Source organism: Drosophila mojavensis, unplaced genomic scaffold (assembly GCF_018153725.1).
Source record: "Drosophila mojavensis isolate 15081-1352.22 unplaced genomic scaffold, ASM1815372v1 contig_136, whole genome shotgun sequence".
Taxonomy (NCBI): domain Eukaryota; kingdom Metazoa; phylum Arthropoda; class Insecta; order Diptera; family Drosophilidae; genus Drosophila; species Drosophila mojavensis.
Window position 1 is genome coordinate 14,271,304 of NW_025318667.1, and position 14,638 is coordinate 14,285,941.

Consider the following 14,638-nt stretch of genomic DNA (forward strand, 5'->3'; position numbering starts at 1 on the left):
AGTACACAAACCTCCTGTGAGCTCGACTTAAAAGCTTACCTGAAAGTAGAAAGAGATTTGGAAAAGTTAGCAAATGCTTTTCATTTATTGTTATAATAGAAGTAAATGAAGTATCAAAAGCTCTAGATTTATTTGAATCGCAATGTTAATTAAATTCCACAAATAATTTCAATTTTTACTCAACTAAAGTCGCACTTGAAAGTATGCTTTAAAAATCTTTTTTTGAAATTCGCTTGAAATGGTATTTGGAATACAGATTTGGAGTTAATTAGGTGCACTACAGTATAGTTTAGCCTACTTTTTGCATTTATCTATGAAATTTTATGGTAAATGCATTGCAGTCTTGGAATATATACATATTATGATAGTTAAAGGTCTGCAATACACTTATAAGAAAATATAATAAATAAATTAATTATTCGTTTTTGAAATTTGGCTAGTTCAGTAAAAATAAAATTATCATGTTTTTTTTTTTCTTCATTAGGTACATCAGATGTAGTGTTATAAAATGATTTTAGTGTATTCAAATATCGCTAAAGCTTCCAATTCCAATAATTTTCCATATATTTATTTTTTTTTTTTTTTATATTAAACTAGTTTTCTCACTTAATCCGAATCACGGAGTGGTTGTTATACCGAATCTTGGGCAAACTACAAATTATCGAACCAAAAATCGAAAGAAACAACCGTTTTTCTTAAGAATTATTTCTCTGTGACTTGAAATAGTTTCCGATTTTCTATTGAATATAATTCAATCGACTTTAATAGTCAATTTGTTTTATTTGCAAACAAATTTCAAATGTCACGCAGGCTGCCTACGAAGATTGAAGAATTTACAAATATCTCCAACGAAACTACCAACCGAAACAATCAACTATAAAAACTATTTATAAAGACAAGCGATTATATAATTTAGCGGAGGAACAAACAGTTTAGCATAAAGGGATTGATTGATGGATTAATAGTAAGCCAATACAGTAAGAAATTAAATCCACTGTTCCGGTTATCTACATGTCAAAGAAGCTCCCAATATAAATCCGCCTTGTCGTCACCTGAAACATCACGTCACGTCTATCAAATACACGTTTGAAGACTATTACGCGAAACGTGTTTCATTTGTAAATGTGATACTTATCGAAAAATACAGCTGCACAAAGATATTAATGTCAAAAACTGACGAATGGTATGGAACGATATATATCGGACTTGACAGTGATGGAATGCGGGCTGCCGTTTTTTTTTTTATCGAAAATTAATTGAAAGATATTAATAAAGGAAAAAGGAAACTTCTAGCAGGTTAAATTTTGGGCCTACCATTTTGGAAAAGCGGAAACGCAGCGCCGAATTTCCGAATAGTTTTTGAAATTATTGCCCGAGGTAGGTGTTACGCAACCTGGACAGCAATAATAGCCCAAGTAATACGTATAATTTTCCTTATTTTACAAACAATGGGTGCGTAAATTAGCTGGAATTAAAAAATAAAACCCAACTAAGAAATAAGTTTACCCAATGCGTTGTCCAATTAGATGCGCCGGGGAAGCGTTAAATGGAATTTCAAAGCGAATTCAATTGCAATTACGAACTCTTTTCGAAGATGATTGTAATTAGGCTTTACGCAGGAGGTCTTTGGAGACGGGGCCGAGCTGTTAGGCCGTTAGGGGCTGGGCTGATTAAAAAAAATTAACGATGCTTGAACAATGATACATTTGTCTATTGAATAATGCATTGTGTGTGCTGGCCCAGGTTGTTCGATGATTTTGTTAACAAAATGAAATATAATTACAGAGCACTTTTCTATACGCTGTTTGCGAATGACTGAAGGGGTATATCGGTTCGATGTCAGTTAAAAAATGTCTTGTTTATTTTTGTTTTTCCTTTCTGTCTTTGCGTTTCATTTAATATATATTTATATTACACACATATAGAAAAGCAGAATATTATAAATTTAATCAAATTATTAAAATTATTCAGATTTGATAAATCTAATTCGTGCTTCACTTCCTAAACAATATTATATATTATTAGTTTGTATTTAGATTCGGTATCATTATTTCGATTATGGCCGCTATGATTATTCGGGCTCCTCGAATCCATCCCAACGAGTCGGGTCGCGGAAAGCGGCCATAAATCCAATGCCAGAGCTGGACGCCAGGGACGGGGGATGGACAGATCAGGCGAGGGGCGGCTTACTTTGGCGGCCGCTGTCAGGAATGCTCTCAAGTGCAACGCATAAATATTTATGCTGCCTCCAGCTGGCTGGGTCTTTGGACCCCGAAAATTAAGCGAAACGAAAGTTGCCAAACTCAGCAAAGAAAAACCGCAAAAAAAACAAACGCAAAAAAGACTACAACAGATTCAATGTCAACTCTGTTGGCCAAGCGGAGCAGCTCGCCGGTGGCTGGGACCTGCCGGAAGCGGCGAGGTAAAATATATTTGACTCCATTTAACTCGAGGAGTTGTAGTGCGCAGAGTTCAATGGTGGCTTTGTGGTTCAACCAGGCCGCAGCTGCTCCACAGCCGGCAAACGGCGAATAGAGTTCACGAATGGCAACCGAAACGAAAGACGCGTCGTGACGTTTCAAGCCACTTGAGTGAGTTAATGAATGAACAAATGAATGAATGAGTGAAGAGGCCAACTGTGCGCTGACAGTGTGGAGCAGCAGCTGAAATTGTGAACAGCGGTGCAGAGTGGGTTTACCACCATGCGAAAACATCGTGTGGGTTTTGCTCTGAGTCTGTGGGGGGTCATTCAACGTTACAGCTGAAAGACATTGCACTCGGCACGTGAACTTCGAGAAATGTATTCAAGCTGGGCTTGAGAGAGACAGGCAGAGTGTAAGTGGGTGGGAGTGAAAGGGCAAGATGGTGAGTAGAAAGACAGTGAGAAGAAAATACAGGAAGAGGGAAATACTTGAGAGCAAGAAAGAGTAGCTTTTGCTGGACTATTCAGAACAATGAGGGAGAGAGAGAGAGAGAGAGAGAGAGAGAGAAAGAGAGAGAGAGAAAGAGAGAGATAGCGAGACACAGGGTGAGCAAGAGAGAGAGAGAGAGAAGCAGAAAGAGAGCGAGAGAAAGAGAAAGACAGATACAGATATAGATAAGAGTATGAGTTTATTATTAAGTATATCCATTTAAAGAGATGCTCTTCTGGCTATGGCACATCATATGGGCATCTTTTACACTCTATAAAACTGTGGATGAGGTCGCAACAAAAATAATAAAAATAAATGAGGTGCCATAAAAGCAAGCTAAGCATGGTATAGGGTATATGACTATACATATATGTACATACACATGCATGTATAAAGGGTATTTAGTGAGGTTTCACATTAAATTTCACTAAGAAATCGCAAACGTGTTTAACATGAGCCCCACTTAAAGGTACATAAGCAAAAGTCAAATGGAAACGGGGGAAAAGTTGAATTGAATGAAATTCACTCAGTGAGTCGTGCTGCTATGATAGAATTCGCGATCTTCGATCGGGAAGTGTATCAAAATGTTTTGGCTAATATAAACTGAAGCAAGCTGATCTATAATAATATCAATCAAATGGGCAACTCGAGCTGCAAAAGCTTTCGAGCAGAAAGCTTCGAGCTGCAGCAAAAGCTAAGCAGATAGAAAGAAGGAGAGAAAGAGCAAGAGATAGAAAGAAAACCAGCTCAGACGTTGGACAGCGCACGTAGCCGAAGAGCACAGACAGAGACGAAGATGATGGCGAAGGAGCAGCCGAGGGGCCGGACGCCGACGAATACGAATGAAAACGAAAGTGCAGCCGCAATGGTCAAAGCTCAAAGTGAAGAGCTTTTCGTGATTTTGGTTTGGTTTTGTTTTTGCTTTTTTCTGTTTTTTTTTTTTTTTTGGTTTGGGAGGGGAGCTCGAGTGTGGACTGCGCTCCAACGATTTGCTCATTGAACAAGACGAGCCCGTGGCGTGCGTATCGTACAGTGAGTGCTCGCTGCCGTCGCCAACTACCGTCGTGACTGTCAACAATTATATAAAGAGTAAATAAAATACAAGTTCAAGCAAAAGAAGATCATATATAAATCAGCTACAACCACGCGTGTTGTACATAGGAATCGAGTGAACTTTGCGCCGTATATCCGACCGATACGTTTTGCTTTGTGTTTTCAGTTTTTATTTATTGTTGTTTTTTTTTTTTTTTAATTTTTTTCGTTTTTTTTTTTTGTTAAGACGTTGCACGCTAAGTAAGAAAAGTGAAGAAAGATATAGAGATATAAATACCCAAAGATATATATTTATACATATATTTATATATATTTATATACATGAGTGTATAAAATGTGTAAGACAATGGAAAGTGGCAAGCGGTTGCGTTTGTGGTAACTGCAGACGAGGCAACAGAGCCGCAGCAGCAACAGTTGCAGTTGCAGTTGCAGCAGCAACAACAAAGACAGCGACAACAAGCGGAGGTACGTTGACAAAGTTACTTATACTAATCACACGCACACACACACACACACACACTATGCACACAAGCTATCCGCGCACTTGATTTACTTGTCCTAATTTTCACTTTTTGGAAAGCGCGCAACGCTTGCAATTCGCTTATGTAATCTTTACTATGGCTCTTAATTCAATTTCTGATAGCGTTTCCGATACGGAATGCCGAAACACGTTTAAATATCATTGCAAATGCATTTTATTGGCCATTTCCATATGATTTCTATGGGACTTGCATACAAATCATTAAATGTTCATAATTATAAACAGGTATAGCTACGAGGCTACCTATTTATCTATCTATATAATTATATATCTTTCATGTATATATCTATCCGTCTATCATCAACTATCTATCTCTCTCTCTCTCTTTTTATATATATCTATCATCTATCTATTTATCAATCTGTCTATCCATTCAATCTATCCATCAAGCATCCATCTATCCATCAATCAATCTATCTTTCTATATATCTAATAATTTGTATACCATCAACATTCTATTAAAATTAGTAATCATCAATTTTCCTTCCTTTATCTTGTGTTTTGTATTTCATTTCATTCCTCAGCACTTGTCCATATTTACTGATAGGTCTTCATTTAGACGATGCTCTTTACATTATGACTATATCTCATTATTTCATTATGTTTTTCATTTCAAATTGTATTACTTCCTGAAAAGTTGTGTTCATTTCACATGTCTAATGCTTCAACTCCCTTTTTAAAATAATTGGTATTTCCTTCTCTTCAATTGTATTTCATTCGTGAATTACTTTCGTTAGACTGCTTGGCCTTGCCAATTTGTATAAATATACTTCTCTTATTTCTAATACTATTTCTCATATTTCAATTTTATGTAGTATATAATATTTTTTTTATTTATCGATAGCGATTTCAATAACTTTACTCTTCTTTTTATTTTTAATTGGAAAATATTTCATTCAAGTTTCTTATCAATATCATAGGTAACTATATTTCTCGAAACTCCCATTCATTTCAGTTTATTTTATTTCTTTTGTGAATTCTCTCGTGCTATTCACGTTCCATTTTTTTCACTTCGTTCCACTTCCACATTGCCTAACACGTTCTTTGCCTCATTCGAACGCCGGCTCAGTGCGTTCTTATGTAATTCCATTTTTGAGTAACAACAGCCCAAGCCGAAGTCCAAATCGACTTCCCTTTGCACATCTCGAACATGCCCGCCGGCTAACACTTTCTACCTTTCGGCTGACTGCCGCCACCGTCGCCGTTGCCGTTGCCGTTGCCGTGCCGTTGCCATCGTCGCTGCCGCCTCGCACCTGTGCGCGCAAATTATTATCAATTTGTGCACGTCGAAGCTATAAATAGTCGATCATGCGGCTACTGCTGCATAAAACGATTAAGCGCAAAAACCAGCCGAAAGGAAAGTAAACGCCGATAAACACAAACGCGTCGCAAAACATAGCAACGGCTCCAAAATATAAAAATACAACAACAACAAAACGGAAAAAAGAAATGAGTAAAAATAATGTATAAATGTCCCTGCTCGGGCGCCACTTGATTGGCATTGGCAGCAATCAAGTTCAGAGCCAACTTGGCGGATTTAGACCAAGGCGTAGCAGGAAAACTGGAAAAGCCAAAGGCGACAACAAGTCACCCATGTCGCATGTTCGGGCAATGGGGAAAAGGCTGGCGCATGAGAAAAAACCATTGAATTTATGGATTCGATTTTATCGATTACATGTTGCACCAGAGATTTATCTATTTTATGGCTGGGCGCAGAGGCGCACCAAAATTGGATGCGGCAAAGAAAAGTTGTGTGCAGCAATAGCTGATTGAATGCTTGGCTCAAACTTGATGTTATCGATAACATATACTCGAAGAGTTGTACATTTGTTGTTTGAAATTATAGCGTTACTGCTATCGATTGTGTGTGAGCGATACCAGCAATTAGAATAAGTTCTGGTTATACGTGAAAAGCACACAAAGAAAGCTTTACAAACAAGCTGTTATCGATAGCATAGCTCAGAGTTATTGTTCAATATTAGCAAGATTTATTTGATAATCTGGTTCAATATAAAGAATGAGTATAAAATTAAAGCATATCAAATAACTGCATACTCATGTCTGCATGCATGTAAAAATGTTATCGATTACAACAAAAATCTGTCTTTGTATTCATATGTAAATGACTTAAGTGTATTAGGCTGTTAATAATGAACGATGATTTGAATGATTCACTTGATGAGCCTTGACAGCTTTGCTTAGTAATCCTGAGCGTATCGATAACCGATTAACTTTCGTGAACAGCAGTTACTTCTTCAATGCTTGGCGTTCCGCCCCGCTGCGCTGCTCACCGTAACTAGTCAACAGATAAAATGTTATCGCCGCTGTTATCGATGATTAGTGCAACAGGCAATTAGCTTTTGTTGTCGATAGAGACGCGTGGCTAATGTGCCGCAGCATTATCCAATGCATCCGGATATACGAACGGGACTTGGCGTCTGCTGCTAAGCGACCAACTAACTAATAAACAGCTGGGCAATTAGTGATGCGTCTTAATTTCTTTTTTTTCGTTTTTATTTTTGTTTTTGTTTATGTGTTTTAATACGCAGCAAGCGTGACTCAAGTGAGAAAGTGTCAAGACCTGCAGTTGACAGTCGGCAGCTGGCTGTTGGCAGCTCGCTGCTGGATGGCCCAGTGTGACCCACTAAGGAAGCCGTAGCCAAATCGAGACAGCAAACAGACAATAACAACAATAAACAGCCAAATGTCATCAATTACGAGCCGTAAACTAAGCGCGCTCATAATTAAAAGCTGTCAACTCATAATTGACAGATAGGCCCAACTGTTATAGCGTCTGGCCATGTGAGAGCCAGAGCCAGAGCCAGAGTCAGAGTCGGAGACCGAGTCAGAGTGTATTTCTAACAATGTGTAAATTGCGTAAGCAACAAGAGCAACAGCAAACAATCGACAGCAGCTCATCAGGTAACTGGAGCTATAGCTGTAGCTCGCTGCTGGGAAGAAGGGGCGTATGGGGGCTCTATATACATATGGAGTCATATGATGTAAAGCCCAGAGCCGAGCCGAACAATTCAATGAATGAGAAAAGCCACAAATGGGAAAAAGCAGCGCTTGCATCACAATGGCCAACGACATAAAGCTCAAGTCGAAAATGACGATGAAGATGAAGATGAAAATGGAGATGAAGATAGAGATGGAGATGGAGATGGAGATGTAGATGTAGATGAAGCTGCAGCTGTTGCTGTAGCTGGGGTTGGCCCAATTCACAAATGGGGTCTGTCCCAAGGGCGTTGCATAAATTAACATGTTGTACTGTGCTCACAGTTCGACATTTGCTGTTTTTAGCTATATATATTTTTTTTTTTTTTTTTTATATATAGTTTTTTTCGGCTATTGCGTTTGGTTTTTGAACGGCGCTTTTGAATTGGAAATAGTTTGCTTGGCTTATGGCTCAGTTACAAACGAACCGCGACAACGGCCAAACGTTCACAAAAGTTTTTGGATAATCCGAGTGCCAAAAATCATAAACGAAAAGTAAAGCCAAATCTTTTGACTAGCTGCAGGAGCAGGAAGCTGCGATTTACAATTGCAGTCAAATCGCATGCTCTCCCTCTCCCTCACTATCTCTCTCTCTCTCTCTCTCGCTCTCGCTCACGCTCTTTCGCTGTCTGCCTCTCACAGTGTGTGGGGTTCGGCTTTCACTGGTATCGTTTAAATCGAGCGCGACAACATGTTGAAGAGACTGGAAAAACCGCAGCAGCATCTAACGGACAGCAATTAAAGCTGACACTCGGAACAGACGGCCGCAAATGACATTCGGACAAATAAACCAAATAACGAAATTGCATTTTACAACACTTGAAACAGAGAAGAAAAAAACAGCAAAAAAGTAGCAAAAAAAAAAAAAAAACAAATATACAAAAATAAAGACAAACAAATACGAAATTGTAATAATGAAAACAGAAAGAAACCAGAAAATGCAATGCAAAGTTGCGCTTTTCCGCCTGGCGGCATTGAACTTGAAAAACTTGAACCGCATCACATCGCATAATCGTGAGAGCGACTGAAAAAAGGGGGAGAGTGAGACAGACAGAGAGAGAGAGAGAGAGAGAGAGAGAGAGAGAGAGAGGTGGAGGTTGGAGAGTGGGAGAGAGTGATATCAAGTTGGGGGCAATCGCGCATGTCTTTAATGAGATGCCATTTTGACATCATTCGAATTTGGTTGGCTTTTCAATCTGTGATTTGATAACCTTTTTTCATGCATTCAAGTTGGGTTGTGTTTTTTTTTTTCGTTTTGCTTGCGAAAAATGTAAACAAGTTCGTTGCCTAAGTCTTTTGTTTGGCAGCGCGTATAGTGGCGTCTGTATGCTAGCCATGCAAATGAACGAACGTCAACAATTGGCCAATTGGATTGCAAAACAAACGTCATCGTTTCCGCCGCACCGCAGAGCCCGTTAATAATTAACTAGTTCAGAGCTCTCGTTACGTGACAGAAGAAGTCTCAGACTGTGTTGGATGCGCCACAGAATAAGCGTATGAGACGTAGATAGCAAAAAAAAAAAAAACAAAACCAAAAACATAACGATGATATAACCAGCCACAACTAGGGCACATCTTCCAATTAAGAGCCAGCGCAATATCGCATATCTATAGCTTCGATTAGGGCGTGGCCTGCTTGTGCTTCGCAACTGACCTCAACATATTGATATGATAAAGGAAATACCCAATCATCTGAGCTTTACGCAGCAGCTGTTATAGTAGAGCTCTTACTTAAGGCATCATAAGGTCAAATAGGCTTGGCTTGGTCAACAGCAATGCAGCCAGCAACAGTTTATTCCCCTAAGCTTCCTTGACTCTGCAGTTTCTTTATTTGATCATAATAAGTCTGATAGCCTTATAGCTATATCGTCCCTCTACCCACTTAGTGCTCAGAGCTCTATTATCATGCCAACACTAATCTATTTTGTTTCGCATATCTCATGTTGGGCTAGTAAAAATTAAGCTTTGAAGGACTTTCCTGTATTTGCACCCTCTCTTGATACTCAAGGCTCTACGCTTATGTACGATTTAGGGTCATGGCACCATAAAATACATATATATCATTCTTCTACTCAATTAGTGTTAAGTTTTTATTTATAGTTCCATCCACTAATAAATATCGGTTTGCTTTACAGTTCTGTCCATATTGCAGTTGAAATATGGGCCAAGAGGTATCGCAACAGCAGCAGCAACACCACAACCACAACCACAACCACAGCCACAGCCACCGCCAGAACCATAACCTCAACCACAATCTGAACCTCAATCATAAGCGTGGCCAGCCGCATCGCAAGAGCTACAAGGATCCCATCTATACGCCCGCCAGCCATCTGTCTAGCAGCTCCAGCTCGAACAGTACCGACGACTACGACGCCAACTATAGACTGCGGCACAAGTACAATTTAACGAAGCAGACGTACGAGCGGACCAAGATCCTGGCCGGCAGCGCTACGAACCGAAGCAGCCTGCCGTTGGATAGCGACTCCCATTACGCCAAGTTGAACGGAAAGTACTTGCAGCGCAGCAGCTCTCAGAGCTCGGACAGCGGCATCTACAACTCCTCCTGCCACTGCTCATCGCTCTCATCGCTGTCCTCGTCGGCGATTAGCAGCAGCTCGGCGAGCTCCAGCAGCGGCTGCCCCAGCTCGCTGCTGTCCAGCAAGTCCAGCCGTTCGCTGGACAAGCAGAAGCACTATCTGAGCCATCACCTGTATATCAAGTCCTACTTGGACATCTTGGAGGAGGACGAACGGGCGCGCGCCCACTTCAAGTCAGCCCGGCCGGGTGGCATACGCAACTATACGCCCAAAATACTTGGCGGAGGCGACTCGGCCAGTTCCACTCTGTCAGCCAGTGCGCCCGCAGGCAGCTTCGGCTATCCACACTCGAACCCAGCGATCAAGCAGCGCACCAGTGTTAGCTCCCATTGCGCAACGAGCGGAAACTGTCACGAGGATCCTTGGATTTGACAATTACTGAAACATGGCGTTTGGCACAATGACGTCTTTGCTTGGCATGATCCCGCTACTGGCGATCGGCATGAACTTTTATCGCTATCAAAGCATCGATCCCGAGAACAAAGTCCAGGAGCCATCAATCGTAAGTGGAGGGTGTTCAAGTATTGTAGTTAATCCCAAAACTGTACTTAGAAAGTTGATACTTCTTAAGGCGAGGTCTAGACCAATGATTAATGGAATAGTGGTATGATTGATTGACTTATAATTGTATGTACTCAGGCACCGTCTGCTAAGCCGGGACAAATATGGTAATGCGGTAGTAAGTTTGTTTCTCCAAAACGACTCAAAATGAAAGCTGACTGTACAGAAATAAGAGAGAAATTCGTGTGACCCCTTAATAAAGCGAAAAAGACTGAAAGTGAGTTGAGCTAGACCAGAGAAATGATTTATACAGTGAGGAAATTGTGAAGCTCGCCAAAGTGAGCTCGACAGTACCCGAGTCTAGATGTTTCCATCCCATATGCACCGTTCCTAGATCACAATACATTAGGAATTTACCCCTAGACTTTGAGCCATATACTCATACCTCTCATCCTTTCAGATCCGTCGCCAATATGATTTCGTCGTGATTGGCGGTGGCTCAGCTGGCGCTGTGGTGGCCAATCGCTTGAGCGAGGTGCGCAATTGGACGGTGCTGTTGCTGGAGGCGGGCGGCGATGAGACGGAGATCTCGGATGTGCCCGCTCTGGCGGGCTATCTGCAGCTGACCGAGCTGGACTGGAAGTACCAGACGACGCCCTCGTCGACGCGCCAATACTGCCAGGCCATGAAGGGCGATCGCTGCTTCTGGCCTCGCGGGAAGGTGCTCGGCGGCAGCTCGGTGCTGAATGCCATGGTCTATGTGCGCGGCTCCAGGAACGACTACGACCACTGGGCTTCGCTGGGCAATCCCGGCTGGGACTACAATACCATGCTCAAGTACTTTTTGAAATCGGAGGACGTGCGTAATCCATATTTGGCGGCCACGCCCTACCACGAGACCGGCGGCTATTTGACGGTGCAGGAGGCGCCCTGGCGCACGCCGCTCTCCATTGCCTTCCTGCAGGCGGGCATTGAGATGGGCTACGAGAATCGGGACATAAATGGCGCCAAGCAGACGGGATTCATGCTCACCCAGAGCACCATACGGCGCGGTGCACGCTGCAGCACCGGCAAGGCCTTCATACGCCCCGTGCGGCTCCGTAAGAATCTGGACGTGCTGCTCCATGCGGAGGCCACGCGCCTGCTGATCGACAAGGACAAGCGCACCATCGGCGTGGAGTACATCAAAGGGGGACGCAAACAGCTGGTGTTTGTCAGACGCGAGGTCATTCTCAGTGCCGGAGCACTCAATTCGCCAAAGCTGTTGATGCTGAGCGGAATCGGTCCAGCTGAACATCTGCAGGAGCATAATATTCCCGTTATATCAGATCTGCCGGTGGGCAACAACATGCAGGATCACGTGGGCCTGGGCGGGCTCACGTTTGTGGTGGATGCACCACTGACCGTAACACGGAATCGCTTCCAGACGATACCCGTCTCCATGGAGTACATACTGAGGGAGCGCGGTCCGATGACCTTTTCGGGCGTCGAGGGCGTCGCCTTCTTGAACACCAAATACCAGGATCCGTCAGTCGACTGGCCAGACGTACAGTTTCACTTTCTGCCCAGCTCCATTAACTCCGATGGCGGCGAGCAGATACGCAAGATACTGAATCTAAGGGATGGCTTCTACAACACCGTCTACAAGCCGCTTCAGCACAGCGAGACCTGGTCCATACTGCCGCTCCTGCTGCGGCCCAAGAGCAGCGGCTGGGTGCGCTTGAACTCGCGCAATCCGCAGCAGCCGCCCAAGCTGATACCCAACTACTTTGCACACCAGCAGGACATCAATGTGCTGGTCGAGGGCATCAAGCTGGCCATCAATGTGTCCAATACGCAGGCCTTCCAGCGATTCGGCTCGCGGCTGCATAACATACCGTTGCCCGGCTGCCGCCATCTGAAGTTCCAATCGGACGCGTATTGGGCCTGCTGCATCAAGCAGTTCACATTCACCATTTACCATCCGTCGGGCACTTGTCGCATGGGTCCCAGCTGGGATGTGACTGCCGTTGTGGATCCCCGCCTGCGCGTTTATGGCGTCTCGGGGCTGCGTGTTGTGGATGCCAGCATCATGCCGACCATTGTCAATGGCAATCCGAATGCGCCGGTCATTGCGATCGGCGAGAAGGCATCGGACATGATCAAAGAGGATTGGGGCGCACGCCGTGCACCAGCCGTCGGCTAGCAGCACTCGATGCCTACTATTAATTTAATCAACTAGTCAACTATGTGTGTAATTAATTATTATTAATCTATAAACTATTTGTCTTTTTTTTATATTGTTGTTGCTATTGCAAAACAACACCTTGTTTAGTTACGTGTTAAGTGTTATTTGATTATTGCAATTATTTTATATTATCTGTCTGCTTAATATTTATATAACTATTTGTATTTATTGCTTTATGATATTACTAAATGCTAATGCATATATCACTATATTTTTTTTTTTTTTGTATCATTATTATTATTATTATTATTATTATTATTATTATTATTATTATTATATCACTTCGAAACGAATAAACACTTTTCTTCTTCAAATTGAATTTTGCATTTACATTTTATGCCGCCGCCTGAGAGTATGCAGCAGTTTTTTGGCAACCAACTCAGCAGCTGGTGCAAATTGTGCGCAGAGCAAGTCACATAGCAGTGAGTAAACTAAACCGTCATAATCTTAAATAAAATAATTTAATGAATTTTAAATAATTTAATTTATTTTTGTATTTTTTGTATCTCCATTTTAGCTGAACACCAGTATCAATGCCAAAAATATTAGATAAGTTTAGTTTAAGGATACTTGTAAATATATATTTGTAAGTCCTCCTGAATACATCAGAAGGTTAGGTTCTATATAAATATCTAATTGTGTTGTTAAGGTACTAAACTTGCATTGTACAGATTCAGCGCTTAAAATAAATATACAAAATCAAAAAACCAGTATCAATTGCATTTTCATTCTGCGCTCATAAGTATGCAATACTTTTTATTAAACGCCTGTAACGCCGGTTTTATGTATTTCCGCATTGCAGCGAGAAAATGATTCACTAATGGAAAATGATTCGCAATGGTAATGGAAAGCCAATATTTAGTAGTATTTTTTTAATGTAGACTACGCTCAGTTTATATATTATTTAATTGTAATTTAATAGCTTTCACTGCTTATTTTGTTCCCAATATTAATTTTCAGTGCTCTCAAAAGTATGCAACACTTTTTATACCGCAACTACTGCAGATACGCAGCCATAGTAAAGCGCATATTTCTTAACATCTTAAAATAAACCTCTTCTATCATAATTACTCACTAATCGAGCTGCCTCTGCTGCTTTGATTAAAATTTACGATTCTCACCCGAACGTATGCTGCTGTTTATGTAGTGAGCAAGTGCAGCAACCCAGTCGAGTGCAGCTTGCAGCACAGCCACACTCCCGCTGCAAGCTGATGCAGTCAGTCATTGCTCGGAGCTGTCACGTATACGAGACGTTGGCCATTTTAACGGTTTTGGCTTCCGCCATTTGGCTGAAAATTAAAAGCCTGGCCTAGCCTGGCCTGGCCTGGCCAAATGTCAAATTACTCCAACTTGACTGGCAATCAAAATGAATCATAAAATGATTTCCGTGACTAGCTGCGCGCGCCCGCCGCTGGGGTGTGGCTATCAAGTATTTCCTGCTCGCTAGCGCCCGCCTTTGTCTCACTCTCATTCTCTCACTCTCTCCCTCTCTCAGCTATCTCTATCACACCTATTGCTAACGATTTGTGCCAAGGTTACGATAGTAAAACTAACGCTTTGACGACACTTTTGGCAGCGCTCACGTTTTATTTCATAGGTGTCAGCCGGGGAAATAACACCGACAACAGTTAAAACAGGCAGTTATGTCGGTTAGTTGAGTTCGCCGAGCTAGCAGCGATTAGCTAATGCGCTCAATCAATACGCTCGGGCATGGCCCAATTGATTAACCATTTCAATTGCAAGAGGCAGCGCTAATTTTTGGCCTGACACTCTCGTTGCCTAATAAATAATTTACAATTTGCAATTTGCT

At 41.9% G+C, this 14,638-nt stretch overlaps 3 protein-coding genes across 6 annotated transcripts in view; 2 read left to right on the plus strand and 1 right to left on the minus strand.

Moving 5' to 3' along the window:
* Positions 1–14,638, minus strand: part of LOC6583816 (flotillin-2) — a 127,869-nt gene that overhangs the window by 69,678 nt on the left and 43,553 nt on the right. The window lies entirely within an intron of this gene.
* LOC116804460 (myb-like protein A) lies at positions 3,078–10,472 on the plus strand. The gene is made up of 3 exons (XM_032732102.2): positions 3,078–4,001; positions 4,192–4,430; positions 9,639–10,472. The coding sequence occupies exon 3, from the start codon at positions 9,663–9,665 to the stop codon at positions 10,470–10,472; it is 810 nt and encodes a 269-aa protein (XP_032587993.1). The 5' UTR covers positions 3,078–4,001; positions 4,192–4,430; positions 9,639–9,662.
* On the plus strand, positions 10,486–12,860 carry LOC6583825 (glucose dehydrogenase [FAD, quinone]). Its single transcript, XM_032732094.2, has 2 exons — positions 10,486–10,602; positions 11,062–12,860. Exons 1-2 carry the CDS (start codon positions 10,486–10,488, stop codon positions 12,784–12,786), a joined length of 1,842 nt encoding a protein of 613 aa, XP_032587985.1. The 3' UTR covers positions 12,787–12,860.